Genomic DNA, 21,201 nt, shown 5'->3' with positions numbered 1-21,201 from the left:
CTTCAAGGTCACTTATAGTCGACACCAGCGTTTAGCTGTGAAAACAATTTTAAACATGCAAGAATCAAAAGGTTGTTTTTTTGTTTAGAGTCAATCAGTGTGGGAGGACATACTGAAGTAAACGGAGGTTTCTGAAACTCTACATAATAAAGACAAGTCTTCATCATTAGTTTAGGATACTTAGTGTCCCTTTTTTCAAAATTGGGAATGATTGAGGTGATTTCTGCTTGATTAAACAGAATCAACTAAGACAGTAAAATCCATTTAAATCCTCTCATTTTTGAGCTGCCACCCAAGCCCTTCTTCAGGGACATGGTCAGACATAGCTCACATGCAATAAAAGCTGCAGACACAGCCTGTTCTGAGCAGGGCTGAAGAGGTATAGGTATGGTAAAATACAGTATCAGAGTGGATTTGTGGCAAGAAACTTCACAAACATTCTTTGGGGAGCTCTGAGACTTTAGATATTTAAACTTCTTGAGAAAAAAAAAAAAGATTAATATGTGACCTTTAATTATTTTATTTTGTTCAGCATATAAAGGCCAAAACCAAAAGACATTTTAATCAGGTGATATAAAACACAGACAAAACAGCAATTGGGAATAAAAAAAAGAGTAGCTTTTATGTTTTTGCTTGATAAATGACTGAAGTTATAACTGTTAGAGCAGCTGCTTGTTCTTTTTCCATCATCAATTTAATTGATAAGCTTTTGTATTAACTGTGTAGTACTGTACTGTATGTCCTTTAAAAGGCTTTAAAAAGGCTTAAGTCATTTTTTTTTACACTTCTGCCCGCAGCATATATATGAACATGTTTTTATATACTGTGAATTAAATTAAATGATAAAATCTTGTTCCATATAAAACCTCATCTTTCTACAGAACCTCTTGTTGTTAATACTGCAATGTATGTACTTATCACTTTTGTTTGAAAGCCAAATTATTTGTGCTCTTCGTGAATAAGCTGACCAAGAAAACTCGGCTCTAACTTTGTGCTGAATGTATAAAATCCTTTATACGAGCGCTAGTTCAGAGATTATCCATGTAGCTCGTTAAAACTATGGTGTCCAGACTGTGCTGCAGAGATTTATGGATCCCGATGAAATGGCCTTTATACCTTTGAAAAGCCTCACCCAGTGGATGCTGTCATACATAATGAAACAACCTACAGCAGCTGAAAATGAGGACAAAAACATCTGTTTGCACTCGCAATACAACAACTAACTGTAAGCATTTATTTGGGATCCCAGGATTTCAGTCAAATATATTTGTGCTTATTGCAGGGTAGAAAAGTCAAATACTAAAAGGTGAAGCTCTAAAGCTTTACCCAAAAAGGTGAAGATCACATCAACACAATGATATAATATTCACTTTGTACTTTTTCTGTGTGTCTTGCAGGTGCTTGAAGTGCAGCATGTCAGATCAGTCTTTAACCTGCTTATAGAAATCTCTGGACAAAGTCTCCTCTTTTTATGATCACAAAGCACTCCAGATAATGTCATAAGTAAACCTATTATTTCTGATAACAATATTAGCATATCCTTCTTTTAAATTTCTACAAAGGTGTCACATTTTGATGACAGTCATCATGTAGCGCACGGCCCATTAAACCGCAGTGGAACCAACATATCTTTAAACTGGATTACCTGACATCCAAGAGCAAGCAAATTGATTTTTCAACCTCTAATCCTCTGTAAATCTTAAACCTTGGAGGTAAATGGACTGGGATGAATTTGATCATTATGTGAGAATGAACGGAGGCTTAATGGTGACTTAAAGGGCTTAGGGTGAGGAGATTACTGTTGAGAAATGAAGGTGTTGTATGAAGAGGAGCGGTATCACAAAAGCAGAAGAGCAGGTGGGAGGCGAATTCTGTTATTGAAGGATGAACACCTGAGACAAATGAAAAGAACGACACATTACAATTCATTCCCACTCTCAGCGACTCGTTGATCCAGCCTTATCAGCTGCTGGCATTAAGTTGCCTCATCAATAAAACTGTCATCACTTTTAGCCACTGCAATTAAACAGATGGATGATTCCACGAAAGCAATTCTTGCAGGAGTTAGTGAGTGGAATATTAATAATAAAAACAAACATATCAACACCTGTCAGATGTGTAAGATTGTATCTGAAATTTACCCAGTGCATGATGGAGTAGGTTATAGCTTAAAACAGGTTGACTCATAAGTCATGAGAGGGCGAAAAAACAGTCAACTTAAGTTTTTTTCTGAGATCAAAATGGTCCTGGCTACAGTGTTATGATCTGTTCTTTCACACACAAACAAAATGCTTTGACATGATGCTAGACACTTAACATCGTTGCTAAGAATTAAACGATCTGAATGACAATGCAGAAGAGATGCTATATAGCTTATTGCTCCTTTGTACATTAGGATTAAGCAGCTCAAGGTAGGCGAGAACTACATTTTGCCCAAAGCTGTTTTATTTTAACTCAGGCCCACAGAGTTTTCTTAGTGTGTTTGAAAAAAATAAGAGCAATCATTTTAACCTAATGGTCAAGTGGATAATGGGATTAATGGGAGCACAGTATCAGGAGGAGAGGTTTTTTGATACCTTGGTGAACCAAGGGTCTGACATTTTAAAACTCTCCAGTCAACAGAGTAACTGAGTTGGTAATAAATTACCTCTTATCAATATGCTCAAAAAATAAAATGCAGAGTCAGGAATTGGTTTGTGCACCAGTCAATTAAAGAACTGCATAAATTGTTCAATTCTGTTTAAAAAAAAAAAACAGAATACACAAGATGTCAGAAGAGAGCTAAGCTGCAACTAGTGCTAGCATAGCTTTTTTCTTTCTTTCTTTTGAACCCTTTTTTTTATTTAATATTTGTACACTTTCAACAGTGACATACACAATATTGCATTCATACAGAGCTCTAACCTTTAACTGCTCCAGAATTATGAAAGCATTTCTCGGGATAACAGCAGCGCGAACATGCCCCAAAAGTAGCAATCATCTCTGGTTTCTGTGGCTAAAATGATATTTGCAACAAGCTTATTTGCAGTCCAGTTTGCGCCTGCTTTGTGGATTCAACGCTTTCTTTTTCCATCATTTGCACTGGATCAGCGTCTGAAGAGCAATCTTGTGGTGCAACTTACCCTTAGTGTGAACTGGGTTCTTCAAACTTTATTCACAAAAATGGCTGATTGCTACATCTTCAAACAATATATGAGAGTGAGGATGAATCAAAGCATTAAAGTTGCAGCCATAAAATGACTAAAACATGAGCTAAAAGATGTCAGAATTCTCAGTTGAGCTGAGAGGAGCAACAGCACTGGTGGAAAGTTCATCTTCTTGAGTGCTGAAGGACAAGTCGTCATGGCTTATTGTTATTTGAATAACATGGATTATAGCAACTGTAATCTACACAGATTTTAATCAGAGTTAACAGTCAGCAGTGACATATTACATTTAAAGTAGAAATCCCTGTTGACAGTAAATGTCATGACTAAGACAAACTAAATGGGAGGGGTGAGAACACCTGCTGGCAGGATAATATTACCACAGAGGTGTTGACCAGGTGGCAGTGGAAGCCTTTCAAGTAATAAAAACACTGCTTAGCAACCATGGATATAAATCATAAAACTTCAATTGATAAAATCCCTACATCAAACAGCATCATATAACGTCTTTTATAAAGAAGAAAAAAAACGACTTTTTCTAGTCCTTTGTTTATGGACCAGTGGCTCTCTGCAGCTACAAAACACTGCAGGAAAGCACATCCCCTTATACATGAGTTCAATGCCACCTGAGTGAGTCACATAGTGTACAGAGGCTTTTGTCTGCCACATCAATTAATATCACTTCATTAACAAAGGCAACATTTCCTCATGGACCAGATGTTGTGCTGAAGCGGGGCTGTTTGAAGTCAGCTCTGTGGGCTCTGCCATGCATAGCAGGTCAATGCAATCATTAGTTATCAAACAGCAGCAAAACTTTTCTCGGCAACAGTGGTAGTAGTTACTGAACATGGAACAATATCCTGATGAATGAGGAATGTCTAATTTAAGTTCTATATAGGCTGTAGTCCATATAGTATATAGTATGGTAAAACTGTGAAATGTATCTAATTTCAATTTGGGCCTCCCACATTCAAGAAAACAAAATAATTGAGCCAAAATTCCAACTTGGCTGTAATGATCAAGATTTTTGCCATAATTAAGCAAATCTATTGATTTTTCTTTTTAATAATGGTACAATACAATTTAATAATATAAGATGCACTACATTTTCCCGAAAGGAGAATTCATCTTTCACTTCTGATTAACTCTAAATCAATAATTACTATTCATTTATTACTGCTTTCTCCATAATTTCTTTTCAACAGTTAAACATGATTACGGTACTTCATGATTTTCCTGCCTGTATTTACTCTTAACATTATTAGGTAGGCTACTTGAGTAAACTCACACTGTTCCTTTCCAGAAAATAAACCGGTGGTATCCTGATACAACCAGATACTGAGACAAAAAGAGCAGTGGAATGTTCTGAGGAATATGAATTGAACAACTTCATTCATTGCCTTAAGCACTTGTGGGTTATTTATAGAAGAGTGTTTCGAAACACTGTTATTCTTGCTATAATAAAGTTTAGCTACAGTGTGACCGAAGGCAACATTGTATAACTGCTTCAGTCAGTAATACCAAGGATCTGTGAACATCAAATAACCAGCATTTGTGATGGACAGCAAGCAAATACTTTGGAGGAGAACAATAAAGTCTTTGACTTTAACAGACTCCTCGAATCGAGACGTCTCCGTCTAGAACATGAAGCCTTGGTTGATGAGCCATCTGAAGCTTCTTCCCTTTTCTTTAAACTTTTACTCTCACATTGTTTGCTTCTTCACCATGTATGAAAAGCAGGGCTAATTTAGCTACGGCAGCCTGCTGGGCTTGGAAGCTTCAGCATGCATGAGGAGGGGGTCTGATCAATACAGGCGAGATAAGACAGCGAGTGGGTTGGCTTTTAACACAAGAAAAAACATGACCACTGTGCAGGGAGGTTTTATCAAAACTGCTCTTAACTGAGAGACACTGTCTGAAATGTAGAAGTGTTGAGTGGGATAGTTAATGATAGTTGAATTTTTACAAACTAAAAGCTCCCCGACTCGTACATTTAGATAAATATGCTGGGAAAGGTTTTGTGCATGCCATGTCTTTTTAGGCTCTACAACATTGTTTGAAAACTGCTGATTGATGCAATGCATCACTATAAATTCAAAAAGGAAATTTCCGTGAGTGAATCAGAGTTATGGTTTTGAATGTGATTGGTTTCTTAGAGCAGCCAGGTCTTGTAACTTAGACGGAATAAGCATATAATGTAGGTGGTCACTGTAAAATGAAAATATTCTGAAGCACAAAATGAGGTGGCAGCTGGATAAAGGCCAAAAGAGGAATATTGACAACTGAAAGTGATGGGGGGTTTTGATTCATAGACCGAGCGCTGAGGCACGGACTGAACGGTTTCAGCTGAGTTACATTATTAACACACCATTGAAATGTTACTTTTAGTTGGCAAGACATCGTTTCTCGAAAAGAAAATCTCAAACAGTGACAACAAACATTGGAAACAGAATTGCCTCTCAAAAGCCATCAGAGTCTGAAGGATGTATGCGTTGACCGACATTATCAGATATGGCCTTATCAAAGATGTGTCAGATCTGCAATAACATTTTCCTATACAAAGATTAAAAACCTTTACCATTCTGTATTATTCACAAATCATTGCCTGGAGTGGTTTAGAAGCCTTGTTGGTCTTGCTGAGCTCTATAGTTTAGATTACTTTTAACCTCTTTTTTTGGAGACATTGATTGGCATTGGACCAGATTGTTGGTATTGTACATGTTGCAGGAAAACCGTCCCTGTGAAAAGCAACAGGCGCTGAACACAGGAGCCGTAATGTCATCCAGGAACCAATCAGCAAGGACTGTACTTTAAATCGTCATGAGACAATCATTCTCAGTGTGGTTTAGAAATGTGTTAACCTTGTCACTCTATCAGCAGATCCTACAACCACATCTATAATACTTTTAATCTTCATGAGATTATGCATAAAAATAGAGAACCTGTCGGCTTGGGTCTGGATTTTGGTATTTTAATTGTTCAATTTGTCGTCTGAGTAGCATTGAGTGGTGTTTTAGTGGGCATTGGCTTTTTGCAGGAAAACAATTTGTGTCTAGAGCAAAAGGGGTGGAAAGCAATCTGCTATGATGCTATTCCAGAACTCATTGGCAGTCATCTTATGATGATTTAGCTCTATCTTATGCCTATAAACAGACCCCTGCATGCAAGTGCAGCTAATAATCCCCTGTGAGATGTCATCTATCAAATCCCCCCTTGCTTCACAAGATGGCAGACTGACAGTAAACGATGGCATCGCACGGAAAGTCCTTTATTGCAAACCACAGGGCTACACAGAGAACCCACAAAAAGCATGTTGCATGCAGAGGCTACATCGTCAGACTCTCTGCACAAAAGCAGTGTTTCACCACGACAACTTGACATTTGTTGTCACAGTATAATAATAACCCTTACACAATTATCAAGGTGAGAAATCAGTGCAGAACATCTGCTGCAACGTCACCTACTGTGCACCAACATTTCCCCTCTTTAGAGCCAGTATCTGCACTGATCCCAAAGATCCCATATCAGACAGACTCTACAACATATATTTTGGTTGAGCAAACAAACAGTCCCCACCCAAAAAACAAGGAAAGAAGAATATCTATAATGCACTTTTTGAGCCAAATCCAGTTCCTGTATGAAATCTTTGGATGATTTTTATGGAATTTGTACTCTATTAGACAGCGCTCAGTGAACAAGAAAGCTAACGCAGGATGGGAGTACAGCTTGTCTAGAAAAAAAAAACCCACACTGCAGGATTTCAAGGCATGAGAGAGCCTCACCACAGGAAGGCTCCGTGGCTTGGCAGAGCAGAGCTCAGCCTGCCAGTAGCTTGTACGCAGTGCTGAGCCTTAAATGCCGGCCCCTCTGTTTATCCATGCAATGAAAGCAATGCCACATCCCAAATCCTGTCAGCAACAATCCATTTTTTTGCCTTTGGCAGGCTTATACATTGATTTGTGATGTTACAATTCTTATTATGTATTTCATGAATTTATTTATGTTTCTTTAGCAGGATGTGTGACGTTCACTCCCTGAAACAAAACAGGCTGTCTGTCATAGCTCCACACAACTAGGAGAGAGGGGAGCCGCTCGAGGTACAAACTGACAACTTCGGACACACGAGGTCTTAACACATACTGCATGTATCACCATGTCCAGAATATAATGTGTGATGATGTGCTGAGCAGGCAGAATCAAGGTGATGGAGGGAGGGAAATAAATTGCATAGGGGTGTTAAAACAAAATTAAATTTAATGATTATGAGAAGTGTCTTGTAGCTCGCCCGAAGGTGCAACAAGGAAAGCCAGGATTGAACAAGCATGATTATTGATGGAACTGACGTAGTGTCCATGCAGACAGAATAATTTCTATTTCTGAGAAATGTGTCTCTTTGTACTAGGGAATGTACATCCAGAAACTGACTTCAAAAATGCTCTGAAAAAGATTATATTTATTAAACTATTTCCTACATTCAACCTTGAAATATGCATCACTTCAATGATTTTACCCTGCAAAAGGATTTTTTGACAAATGGGAGTGTTATTTTAGCAAACATGATTTCTACCTGTTATAACAGGCTCAAAGAGAAACTAAAGAGATACTGATCAAAAAACGAATTACTTTTTTATGAAGGTCTTTTCAAAATTTAATTTTGAGGTTTTCAAGAGAGATGTGCTTTTATGAGATGACAGCTTTTTCTCAATTTTTTTTTTTACTTTCACAAAACGTCTCACACTTCTGAACCTGTCATGAATTATGAGACATATGTTCATTCTGCCACAGTAACGACAACGTGACAAAAGACTTTTAACTTTTTTTTTTCACAGGAATGGAAGAAACAAGTTTGATATTTCTAAGTTTGTTTTCCACATTTAAACAAGTCTGAAAATGCCTTTATATACTTTTTACAATCTATTGTAGTTTTTCCCTTGCAAACATATACAGTATTTAGATTTGATATTCAAATATAACACAAAGGGAATTTTGTGCTTTCATACTTTTTTTTGTAAGACCGAATTCATTCTCAAAAATCAAATCTCATTTCCAAACATCTGTTGAACATACAGGACCAACAGGGTAACTATTCTCATTGAAACTCCAGAACTTTTGGTTCTACAGGCGGAAAAAACAAGAGCCAGCAGCTCACAAAACAAGAAGACGTAACTTCCAAGTTCTTCATTTCATGAAAATACATTTATTTTGCTGTGAATTTTAAAGCATAATCAAAGGCAGGGTTGTTTTTTTTTTTCAGATACACTGTTTAAGATTTCGGTTGAAATTGTCTTTAGGTCCTTACAGAAAATAATCATCCAAGTGTTTTAAAAAATGAAATAGAAAAATCTGTCATCTGTAGCAGTTGTAAAAACGTTGACCAATGTCTGCCCTCGGTATGAGTATTATGAACCAATTATGCTTCCCTGTCTCCCTCCATGTTCTCTACCTCATGTATGCACAAGCCCACAATCAAAGCATGAGCTGATGTCTGCTTCTGGGCCAATGGCACTAGCACATGTAAGTGAGGGGCGTGGCTTTTGAAGGAGCACAAAGGGGAGGGAGCAGGTGTAGACGGAGCACGGAGGGAAAGCGACTTTCAAAATCAATGTAGTTTTCGAAAATTACCGTCCGTTTAAATTGTGGGATTGTATGTCCATACATTTCTTCAAGGCCAACACTTTACATATTAAACATGAGACATCAATGTTGAAAAAGGTTTTTGAATTTAACTCAAAGTAGCAAAAGTTGTAAATCTAAACTGGTATCTGCTCTATGGTGGTGTTGCCTGGAATTTCTGCCAATAAGCCATGATGTTCTTTGACAGAATAATACTGAATAGTCATTTCATTTATCCTTTTAATGGGTTTTTTTCAACACTACTGACAGAGTCAAGGTAATTTCTTGGAAGTCACATCTTCTAATGAGCTTGAATCATATTTTCCCTTCATAATGGAATCAACCTTTGCTCTGTTGGATAATATTTACTGCTGTTTGCCTGAGAGAATTTTTAGCACTTACAACTTGTATTTTGTCAGGATTAATTTCAGCAATAAGATTGTGACATTTGTCTAAGTAGCAACATCTAATATCTTACATGTACTTTTTCTCAAGTATGGTCAATAAATGTCTCCTTTATGCTTTGAATGGCCAAGTGATCATCGTTAAACTCTTTGTTGGCATTTGTACGCCGAGATGAGAGATACAGATATAGACTTTTAATTCAAAACAAAGAGCCCCATCTAAAAACAATACAACTCTTGTTCCAGAAAACTTCAGTTCGAATCCGACCTCAGCCCTTTGCTGCACATCATTGTTAATTTTGGTTTTGAACAACCAGGATGAACTAATGCATGACATCACATCCACTTCTTTTATACAGTTTATATTGTAGGGTTACTATCTTAGAAGGCCACCGTTGCCACATTGTGAGTATAATGCCACCAAAGTTTTCAAGAATGTTTTAAATGCTTACAAAAAACAACAAAGATGTTTGAAGAAGTGGCACTCCACCGAATCTCAAACATTTTGGGTTTTTTTTCAAAGAACTTGGTAAAAAGCCTAAAATAGGACATGACAATGCCAACAAATACAAGCATTTTACCAAAGGTTCAGCCAGTGAGTCATAGCATTCAGAGGATAAAACTGCATTCTTAGCCTCACTGCAACTTGCATAGGCAGTGGAAAAGAGTAACAGAAGTCTCATTAAAATACATTGGGATAAGATACTGACTATGGGTTAAGCCCTGGGTAGAGTAAGCTGCCTTTTCTGATTCTGATTCTTTACTAAAAACTGCTGCAAAAAACATAAAGAGACATGTTACCCTTGGTGTGAACATAGGCTCTCATAGACAGTAAGAAGGAAGAGTTGTTTATACATTGCTGTTGCAGGTCTTTGCCAAAGGTAAAGACACTCAACATTTGCCCTGGAATTTGCAAAGTTTGGATTATCCAGGGAGCTGGCCATTAAGCTTTGCTATAGAGCCCTCTTTGTAAAAAAAAAAAAAAAAAAGAAAACTGTAAAGAAAAGCTCATTCAGTCTAAATATCCTCAATACTGCAGAACAAGCTAAAGCTCAAGGCCAGAGAAATGTAGACATCAATAGCTGACTTTTTTTAAGAACAAACACTCTTCAACACTGAAGGAATCTTTATCATTCGTACCAAAGAAGAAAAATATAGTGTGTCAATTTTAAAATGTTTTTGAACAATTAGTTGAGCATAATTGTCTCGTAAATTTTATATTACCAACAATATCCCTTGAATTATATAGTATGCTGGATGTATACTTTTTTTCCCTGTAGTATTTCAAGTGACTTAAATATTACGCATTGCGTTTAAAACAGCAGGACAGAGTAGCTAAAGAAGACAATGTTGAAGGTCATGAGGATTTGGAGCTTGCACTGGGCAACACCCAGGACAGTTTGACTGTGTCACAGAATGACAAACAACTTCACACCTACAGGCAAGTTGGACTTTGTGATTCACCTCACTTGCATGTGTCTGCACTGATGAGACAACGAGAGCCACTGAATTAACAAAATCATGCAAACGAGGGCTACAACTTTTTGCTAAATATTATGACTGAATGAAAACAGAACAAAACCATCATGCATTCTGGTTCATTTAAATACTAACCATTTGGCCTTTGATTAATGGTTGCAGTTTCTCATTAGTCGCTCTTAAGGGACGTCAGCTATAGGCCTAGTCTAAAGCAGATGAGAAGCTGTTTCCATTTTTACAGTATTCTGGCTTATTAGTTGCTGTCGGATGCTGAGTTTTAACTAATCAAAACAAAAACAACAAAAAAAACACTTTCCAACTGAGTTACTTTGGGGATGTTCTAAAGTCTGATCAGATAACACCTGTTATGAATTGACACTATACAAATAAAGATTGATTGATTGATCAGCTGTTTGCAGTTTGAGGAGGACATCCCACATGCCCAAAACATTAATAACAATCCGTTTTTTTTTTTTTTTTAACATTCCTGAATTCAAATTTTATATGTTTTGGCTCCAGTGATCTTTACTGAGCCTGTGCTGCGAGTGTGCAGTCATTGTTCATTTGACACACAATCAAAAGGAGTCAAACGTGGGCTGCATTTCTACAGACTCACATCTAAGAAAGAAAACCCAGAAAGGACGAGATAGTTGATTAATGCTATTAGATGCTGCACTGTCACTGAAGATAACAAAATAACTCACTTGTGTTTCAATGATGAGCGGTCTCGCCCTTCACTATCGAAATGGTAGCATTCTTGACCTTGCCAAACTGAACTTACTTAAAGCAATCCATACTTTTGTGGACTTTCATCATAGTTGTATGTTAACATAACTGAAGTGAAGTGTTTTTTTGTGGTTGAAATTGTGCCACAGACTCTCTATAAGAATTACAATAGTTGCAAGTTTCTCTTACAATCTCAGTTTTCAAGAGGTCAATAGGTGATGTTAAAATCTAAAGAAATATTAAATTAACCAGACCTTGCCGCAGCTTCACAGAGTGTTCAACCATAGCAATCACTTTCTTGAGCACTTTTTGCCCTCCAGGCATCTTCAAGAGTCATGTGAATGACCTGAATTTCCCTCGGGATCAATAAAGTATCTATCTATCTATGAAAGCTCAGAAAATTCCTATTTTGTAATTCTTCTAAGGTGGTTGGTTGCAGATTTAACACTGAGCCTTTAAGGATCAGGGCACCTGGTTCCCCAGCAGTAGTGGTGCACACTTCTGCTGCACACAGTTTTTTACTTGGCTCTTCAAACTTTACATTCAATTTTAATTATAAGGGACACCAAGAGTATGATACAAACTCAACTAAAGTAAATGCCTGAAGCACTGTAATACCATCACACATTTAAGCGCTTGCATTTTGGCCTGTTAAACGTGCTGTGTCCTTGGCACAAAACTCATAAAGACCCAGCAGATCTTCAGTTCTTCAGTCCTATTCAGATTCCTGCAGGAAACCATAAAGCACATCAAAGCTGGCATACAACACAAGAGGTCCATTACAATTCAGTTTTACAACAATACACTTGCTATTTTCAAAGACTATTGTAAGCTTAACTGCTTCAAATAATGTTACATACAGTTAGAATATCTTGTATTGTGGCCAAATCCTTGAATCAGCAAGAGAACTACCTCTTATACAAACTGTCAACTATCCCTGTGACCCAATCATACATAAGAGGCACAAACTGTGACATGCACTGACAACACCTTTCAAATCAATGCGCCATGGCAATGGAGTTTCATGGTTTATTGTATAGAAGAAAAGCTGACATGAAACTGGTGCTGTGGTTGTTTGGATAAACACAAGAAGAAGAGTTTCTAGGTCGCTGAAATTGGAGAGAAAAAGCGAAGAAAGAAAAGCTCACACATTGAGCCTTGTGTATAAGTTGGCAGACGACCTGTAAGGCTTTACACTATCAGATTTAGGGGAGAATAACGTGTTTGTAGGCTCAACAATATTGTTTACCATCAACTGTCTAGATTTTTGAGCGTAGGCAGCCTGACAACTTGTTTCATGCATGACAAAGTCCTCATGTGAAGGCACAGCCTGAAGTGTCAAAACAGAGACGCACTTTCCCACGCAAACTGAGTCATGATAACAATCCACAGATATCACACAGGTTAACACTGTAAGCATTCACAACCCCTAAATCCTTCTCTTTCCCTCTAGGTGGCCAGAGGATGTGCGACAGGTTGTTCATGTTTACTGCAAGCTTTAATATTAAACTAAAATAATAGCCTTTTTGGCTGTAGCTAGTGACGTAAGAGCAGATCTTTCGTACAAATCTCTCCATAGTTGTGTGTGTGTTAACCTTAAATATCTCTCTGTGGAAGGAAAGACTCAAGAACAACCCGAAATGTGCTCTTTTTGGAGTCTGTTTTGGTGTTGTTGTTGTTTTTTTTTGTTTTGCTTTGGTTGCAACTTACATTGAAATTCAGTTCTGGTTCTTTTGAATGCGTCGATTCATAAGATATATTTGAATGCAATAACATTGGCTGGCCATGTTAATTGGTTGTCCTCAGTGAAAGTCTTTTAAATTTGTTTCATTTAAACATGACTGGGAAAATTAATGTAGTTTGGAAGCTTTTGTGTCTGAAGAATTAATTTGATTAAGCAGAAAAGCTGCCGAGGTTTCATGCTCTTCTTAATCTGTATGCTGGCCAGAGATAGTGTCATAATTATGTCAGTCTTTAGCTATTCAGCTGATGACACATGATTATACATGTCTGAATAATAAAAGCAATATGTTAAATTGCCTCAGAGCCTGTCTGCACTTTATAACATGGAGGAGGCATAACTTTCTGAAACTCGATGAAAGGCAAATAAGGCATAAGTACTTTTACTTAGCCTGAGGCCAAATGAGATGTGTTATCATAGAAACCTTGGATCTTTGGTTGTAAAGATCAAGCCTTGGCCCCCTGTGTCATACAATGTTATGCTTTGATTTCACTAATAAATCTAACCTCAAAATCAGCAGACTCTCATTTCAGAAATATTGCCAGAGTGAATTTCTATCCAGCAAAAATGTCAAAAAAGCTAAGTCATGCTTAAATTTTAAGCAGGCTACACTACTAAACATTCCAAAGTCTATTTAGGGACTAGAAATTATTCAAATTCAGCTGCTTGACTCATGATCAAAACAAGAAGGAGACAGCACACAAGTGTGGTTTTAGCTGAACCCAACAAGGCTCTGCGCTTTTAGAACTGATTTCAAAGTCCCCCGGCTTGTAAAACTATAAATGGCTTGGACTAGCTTTCACAGCAGACCCCCTGTTGTTCTTGGAGCTTTCCCATTCACCCACATCCTTATAGCTGCGCGCTGGTGAATGTTCAGAACTTCAGAAATAAAAGAAGTGGATGTTCCCATACTCAGGAATGTCAGACCCCTTGATATTAGGGAGGCATCCTGGATGAGCATTTTTAAGTAAGAGCTTAAAAAACATTTCTGGCTGCCTTTAAACTTGGACTGTTGATCTCTTTTTACACTTACTAATTTATATTATCACTGTGATGCTATTTTTGCTCCATTTTGCTTATTCATAGGCTATTTATTTTTACTCCAAGTTACGTCCTAAGAATAACTTACCATTATTTCCATTAACACATCGAAATTCTGACTTTGCCCCTACAGAATTTGAATAATACTCTGTAGGGGCTGTGCCATTTGTTTGCTTTATGTTAACGATCAGAACAGTGTAGAAGTCATTGAGCTGCAAGCTTAACCTTTTGTACCCATTTCTCAATATGCGTGGATGAAACTCCTGTAAGAAGATAAGGTGCATGATTTTAAAGGTTTATTGATTATTATTATAATTTATGGATGAAATATATGCCTCTAGCCAACTGCCAAAATCAGTGATTCAATCCCCCCCAAAAAATCTGTGAGTGTGTGTGGATGACTGAGGGGATATATGGGAAAGGTAAAACAATCGCTTATTTTAAAGTCAATGCACAGCATTAAACTTATGTTATCTTGACTTCGTGGAGGTTCATCCTTCCCAAGTCAGATAATCAATAAATAATAGTTTGCGTTTGGTGTATGCGTGTTTCTGTGATTGTGTGTGTGCGCGCGTGATTGTGTGTGCGCGCGTGCGTGATTGTGTGTCTCTGTCTCTGTGTGTGTGTGTGTGTGTGTGTGTGTGAGAGAGAGAGAGAGAGAGAGAGAGAGAGAGAGAGAGAGAGAGAGAGAGAGAGAGAGAGAGAGGGAAACGAGGCAGAACTGATTCCCTGAAACTCCGCAACCTTTCAGCTGTCTCAACATTAATCTCTACCTCGCCTCATTTACTCAAATGATTCACAGTCAAAAAGTCTTAATGCTTCTAATCACCGAATACGCCCTGCATGATAAGAGTTAAAACACTGACCATATACTGCGTCAAAACAGGTCAAAACAAGTCCGTGCGTAAATGTGATGCACATGAACGACTTACACTGCTGTTCTGTCCGGACCAGTGCACCATCGCCTGGTTATGCGCGGTGTCACCGGTTAGTGCAAAAGTAGAACTTGTGAGCTGAACCTCATCCTGGTCCGCAAACGAAGCATCCTCCCCGCCCTCTTCGAGTCTGGCTTCGGACCATGTCTCTGCGCTCCTGGCACCGCGTATTCGTCTCCAACTGGGCACGTCCGCGTCCTCTCCCCCTGTTATGTCCACCTGCGCCGCGTTTTCACCGTTAAAGATGTCTTTTTGAGAGTAGTCCCTGTCACTGAGTGATGGGACATTCGCGATTGAAGCAGTATCAGGAATCACTTCCTGCTGGGAAAGTTTTTGCTGACCGTTTAACACGTCCTTCTCGAGGCAACTTGTGTTATTTTCCACCAGCCGTGGCTGCACTCTGTATGAACTTTCTTCCCTCACGGTAAATTCCGTAATGTTAGGCTTTTCGGCACCTTCTGCGTTGGGTCTGGCTCCTGGTGACCCCTCGGTATGTCCAACAAATTCATCAACTGGTGCCTCGGCAAAATCAGCAAAATCCAGCGTCGAGACCTCCCGGGTAAACGCGTTGCTTAGCGGCAACTGGCACGAGGGAATGCACCTCACCTCCGCTTTTGTTCCGCCAAGAATGGAAGTTAGGGTGAAGAGCCAAATCCATTCAGAGAAAACGAGCAAAATGCAGTGACCGATGCGCGTCTCCATTCTCCGTTAATTCCCGACTTCAGACGTGGTAGAAACATATCATTTTTTAAAAACTCTTGAGAGCGTGTCTGCCGTCACCTGGCAAAGTGGAGTCCGTGAAAGAACTGTGTGGGGAGGTTCAGCAGCGCGCGGACAAGTGTTCCCAAGTACTGATGCAAACGATGCATCAGAGGAGGAGCTGGAGGCTGAATCGAGAAGAGTGGGGAGAGGGGGCTCGTACCCTACATCCCCATCTCAACCTGGGTTTAAAAAAAAAAAAAAAGAAATGAAAGAGGGCGTACTCTTAAATATTGGAGATTGAGAAGCACACTTGGTGGTTTTTGATCATCAGTATGCCATACATCTAAGGACCATTAACTTGCAGGTAATTATGCATTGGATTAAAACAACCTGAGAGATCATCAGATGTTAGTTACCCTGGGGAGAAGTGGATAAACATTATTAGGTGTGCCCCTGCTCTTCTTTGCTTGGAAATGTTCCTGACATGAGCTGTATGGAAGATACAATGAGCCTTTGCATTTTCCATTAACAGCAGGCTAGCTAATCAATTAACAGGATTGCCAATGTTTACTGTCAATTATGCCCCTGCAGGTAATGACTCTGTTGTGGCTCGCCTGCAAAACGGCTTAGAAATAGTTTCACTTAGGCTGCACTCCTGTATTATACAGCTGAATGGACAAAATGAATATTCCCTAGCATTTTTCCGTGCCCTTTTCTCGGGTTAATGGATAGTTGTTTGACAGAGAATAGTGGCAAACAATCAAACTAACAGTGAGCATGTAAACAACTTCTCCATCACTGATCTCTGTTTTTTATATAAGCACAGATGCATTTGCCATCTCAATAACCGAGAACCTATCATTGCCATGCTATGCAGACTCCCTGGGATATATATTGTTATATTTCTCTATACTTTGGGCTTTGTTCCAATAAGCTAATGGTAAACCATTAGGAGAACTAGGGCCTGTCCAAACCCTGTGATTAGATTCTATTTCTGGGCAACGTTTCGTCAATAGGATGAGGATGCTGTTGACTGGTGACTGATGCCGAAGAGACTCCTTATATTGAGCTGTGTTTTCCCCATCACTCTGAGCTGCGACGTGATCCTGTTCCACACACGGGTCAACTGCACAGAGATGTCTTTCATTGGCAGCCATTAGTGATGCAGTGAGCAAGAGCTGTCTCAATCTGTTTCAGTTAGCCCCCACCAGACAAGGGGAAACCAGTCTATAATGCAGATTGATGGCTGACTGAGAATTTCAATCATGGAGAACATTGGCTGAAAAGCTCCAGTCTTGACTGTAATGCAAAGTTAAAGCTCAGTCCATCTATTACAGTGCAGAAGACTCCTTTAAGGACATTAATGCCCATGTCTGTGGCACCTGTACAGCTTTTGCATGTATCTTTCACTAGCTGGGACTTTGTCTGGGTTACATCTGCAATGACTAGGTGAGGCTATGATAATGGATTTTGCCTGACCTGTCTGCTTAGTTTAGCCATGGATGGTTGTACACTGAATTCATAGGTTTGTGTATATGTGGCTCTTTTTTTTTTTTTTTTGGAACCTTGTCATGTTGCACTTTGAATATTCCTGTGCTGAATATAATTTCACAAAGATGGATGCAAATTCCTTTTCTTGTCTTTTTTCTTTTGTGTCACAGACTAGTGAAAGAACCTTTCAGAATTACCTAGCAACTGAGGTGACATTTGAAAATGACTCTTTATCTGAAGACTGTCAGAAATAGACAGAAATATAATTTATAAAATCTGATTAAAAAGGGAACATGTACTGTATTTTCGAATGTGGCACCTGGCTTAAAACGACTTTAATTAGTTTAAAATGTATGTAACTACTTGTGATTTTACAGGTACCATAGATTTTTTATTTGATGCCACTGTGAGAGGATCAAGAAAGGTCTGTACATTCTAAATTAATCATTGGTTTTCCCAAAAAACTAAGCTGTAGGTCTCTGAGACACATGTCAAAATAAAACCTTTGTAGTCAGAGGAAAGTACAAGCACACATTCAGAGCTGTAAAGAGTACTTTAAAAATCAAATATCCATGAAGGCTCTCTTTGACTTCTTCACAGACTTAAAGTTTCACTGCAAGATGACAGATTTCAAGACTGATGTCGTCACATTATTGTGCAAAACATGGCAGCTGAGTGGAATCATTGTCTTCTGGCAGACAAGATTGCTGCTTTGCCGCCTGTCACACAGACTGAATACAAACTGCGTTCTGCTCCCTGAGCTCATACTTCTCAGATGAAAACTTGTGAGCAGACGACAGCGATTCATGTTGTTGGATTAGTCTGTATTTTTTTAATTGAATTGAATTCAGCAAAAGAAGAAACGAGGACTTATACCCTGTTTCTGAAATTGGACCTTTTCCACACTGATGTCTGGTTCACTTTCACAACTGTCCTAATTACTCGGCTGATCACAAGAGTGGAAGAAAGGAGCAAAGATGCACAGGACATTAGTCATGCACAGTACATTGTGTCGCCCTTCTGCTCCAACTAAAAAGCTAACATCTGCCTTGACTGCTGCTGAGCACTGAGCAGAAACAGCAGTTTGTTCATGACAACAAACACACACTGTTGCTATAGAAAATAATTGTATCTTTTTACCCTTCAATAATTACTGCACCTAATCGTCATCTATGAAAATGGAGAAAAAAGTGTGAAACTGCTATTGCAGGTTTTGTGATTTGACATCACGCAGATGTGTTACAGAGCCAAACTTGCTAAGTTAGGAGGTGTTAAGGTATAGCAACAGACACCTGAGACATCCACTTCAATTAGTGCTGAACACACCTCTGGGAGTGTGGGAGAGAAAATCTTTTCAAATAATGATTTCAATTATGTTATTGAGAGATACAGAGAAATGCAATACAGACAGAAGGGGCAAGTGTTTTGACCTCTACAATATGCTGAGCTGTGTATCTATTTCAAATCCCTTGTTACTTTTTCAAAGAAGAAATAGCTTTTTTTTCTGACCCTTTAGATCTTGCCTATGGGGACTCAAAACCTTGGGGACTGAGATTCCTAGAAGTCTTTGCCAGGGGACAGGGGTTGCTAGAAACCTTTATGTATTGCATCTATATATATATTACAAATGAAGCAATTTTTATTTCACATGTCCTTGTTAAATAAACAATCTTTTAAAAAAGGAATGACATGAGTGTGTGATTCTGTTTGACTGTGATTATTTCCCCTGTTAAGCCGTTGCTGTCCCATCATTTCAATCTGCAAACAGGCGCTTGGAATTGTGGGAAACATTACGCAGGGAAGACTGCGTAATGTTGATGCATAATGTATTTTTTTTTTCACACCAGTATAACAATGGGTATTTTTGGCATACTGTGTCTCTAATTTGTTTGCATTCTGCATTTCAGTCAAATGATTACATACTAGTCCATAGGCTGTTTTGAAAACACTAGAAAAAGAAAAGAGGAAAGAACAGGAAGCTCTGAGAACAACCGAAAATACATTCTTAAAACTAAACAAGAACAAAAGACATGCAGCACATGTGAGCACGCTATTGGTCTGACCTGTCTGAAAAAATAATTTTACCGGATCTTACAACAAAGAGAATGAACTTTGCATTTTATTTTACAACAAATCACAATTATGATTACAGTTGGTTTTTAGTTGCACCTATTGTAAATATTAATTTCACAAATATGTCGTTTTTCCACTGCAGGAATTTTTTTACAGAAACTAGGGACCTTTGGAGGTCCTCAGAGTGTTTCAAATATACAGTAGGCACCATGGATCCAAATAAAGTCACACATTAAGGACTTTATTTGATCTCCCTCCAGGCAAACCACTTTTTAAAAGTACAACTTTAAGGCTGGGCTATGCAGATGTCTGAATTTTAAAGTATTGACAACATTCAGATGTCAGGCAGATCAGCAAGTGGTTGGACCGTCTGGATGTGTTGCCAGACCATGCTTAAATATTTACAACACTCTGAGAAAGTGGTGACTGTCAGGCTGACCATTATGCACCAGTAAGCAAAGATTTTAAAACAGGGGAGAGTGCATGTAAAATAAGATGTGGTCTGTATGATGACTTTCAGGAGATGTTTTAAAAAGTTACTAAAAAAGAGTTATGTTGCTGTTAAAAAAAAATGTATTGATTGAAAAATGGCATGTTGGCATTGTCCGTAAATCTTGTGACGTTTGTCAGCAGGACACAACATCTTCCGCACCTAGCTCTCCCTGTCCATTGAGTCTCAGTAAAAGCACAGAAAAGCAAAGTATGAAGGTACCTTCCAGTCCCGTAAAACACCAACTTTCTCCAGGTAGTCTGAGTGGATATGTTTTTTGCCCAACACTGTCCCTGAGTTGCATTGTAGGCGATGCATTGGTTGGTATCTTGTTCAATGAGTAGATTTATATACAATATTGTTTTCATTGTGGACAGCACAAATCCAACAATGCACACATGTGTAATCCTTGTTGAATGAAACAGTTCTAGCCTATGTTAGTTCTCAATGTCATCAAATCTACATCCTTCAAAACAAATGTTATTTTTGGGGGAAAAAAATGTGTTTTTTCCAAAAGTTTCTAATCATGCCACCAGGCTTGAAAAACAAATAAAACCATCATTGTTGTGTGATACTTTTTCCATTAAAGTGTAAACATCTCTTTACTATTACATTATACAATTGGATTGATCTGTCCTTGCATCCTGTTCAAACTTGACCTTCTGTTCCGAGTGAAAAATATGTCCGTCTTTTATGAAAAATCTCTGAAAGTGGTGTTTTTTGTATGGACTAGATTGAAATGAAACATGATGGTTCTCTCTCTGTGTTAGAGTTCATTGTTATGTTCCAAATGATATGTTGATGTTCAGCCTTTTCTAAAAGCTAGAAAGATGTGAAAACACGTGCTCTTCCACTCAGAGTAAAGTTGATTTAAAGGCAACAAATGCACTGAGGGAGAGCTTGAGGTGCTCAGACGCTGCCCTGAATGTGAGAAAAGAAAAATAAACCTTAACCTGGTAAAAAATGACGATGAAAAAAAAAAAAAAAAAGGTTTTGGTCCCTTTATCTATCTCTCTATTCATGACAACCATACAAGGTAACATTTTCTCACAACTCATCTTTTTTAAATTAAATTGAAGCTCTTAGTTATGCTTACCGATGGCTGTATATTTAACCATTTTTGTAATGTTAATGTCTTTCATAAAAATATTTATGCAAATATCAGACAAATAAAACAGACCGTTGTGCCACCAGCAGACTGTACTTTAACTCTTTGCTCCTTTATTTTATTTATTTATTATTTATTTTTTTATTTTTTTATTATATTTATTTTTTGAGTAATGTTCCAGCTAAAATGTTGAAACCAATAAGCAGGTGTTGCATGCACTTGTACCTGGATTGTTAGCTCATTAGTATTGTT

The 21,201-nt window shown here is 38.2% G+C and overlaps 1 protein-coding gene across 2 annotated transcripts in view; it reads right to left on the bottom strand.

The window, feature by feature from the left end:
• Positions 1–20,176, bottom strand: part of LOC306835472 (VPS10 domain-containing receptor SorCS1-like) — a 55,472-nt gene extending 35,296 nt beyond the window's left edge. The window contains exon 1 of one of the 2 annotated variants that reach the window (XM_079362026.1): positions 20,064–20,176. In XM_079362026.1, the coding sequence (XP_079218152.1) occupies positions 20,064–20,159 (96 nt within the window). In that variant the 5' untranslated portion in view covers positions 20,160–20,176. Of the gene's footprint in view, positions 1–15,082; positions 16,018–20,063 lie in introns of those variants that run through there. The other variant, XM_079362025.1, reaches the window with a different exon arrangement.
• Between the last annotated feature and the right edge of the window lie 1,025 nt (positions 20,177–21,201).

Source organism: Symphodus melops (genome assembly GCF_947650265.1).
Source record: "Symphodus melops genome assembly, chromosome: 15".
Classification (NCBI taxonomy): Eukaryota; Metazoa; Chordata; class Actinopteri; order Labriformes; family Labridae; genus Symphodus; species Symphodus melops.
Note: the sequence above shows the minus strand (reverse complement) of the source record. Positions and strands in the feature narration are given on the sequence as shown.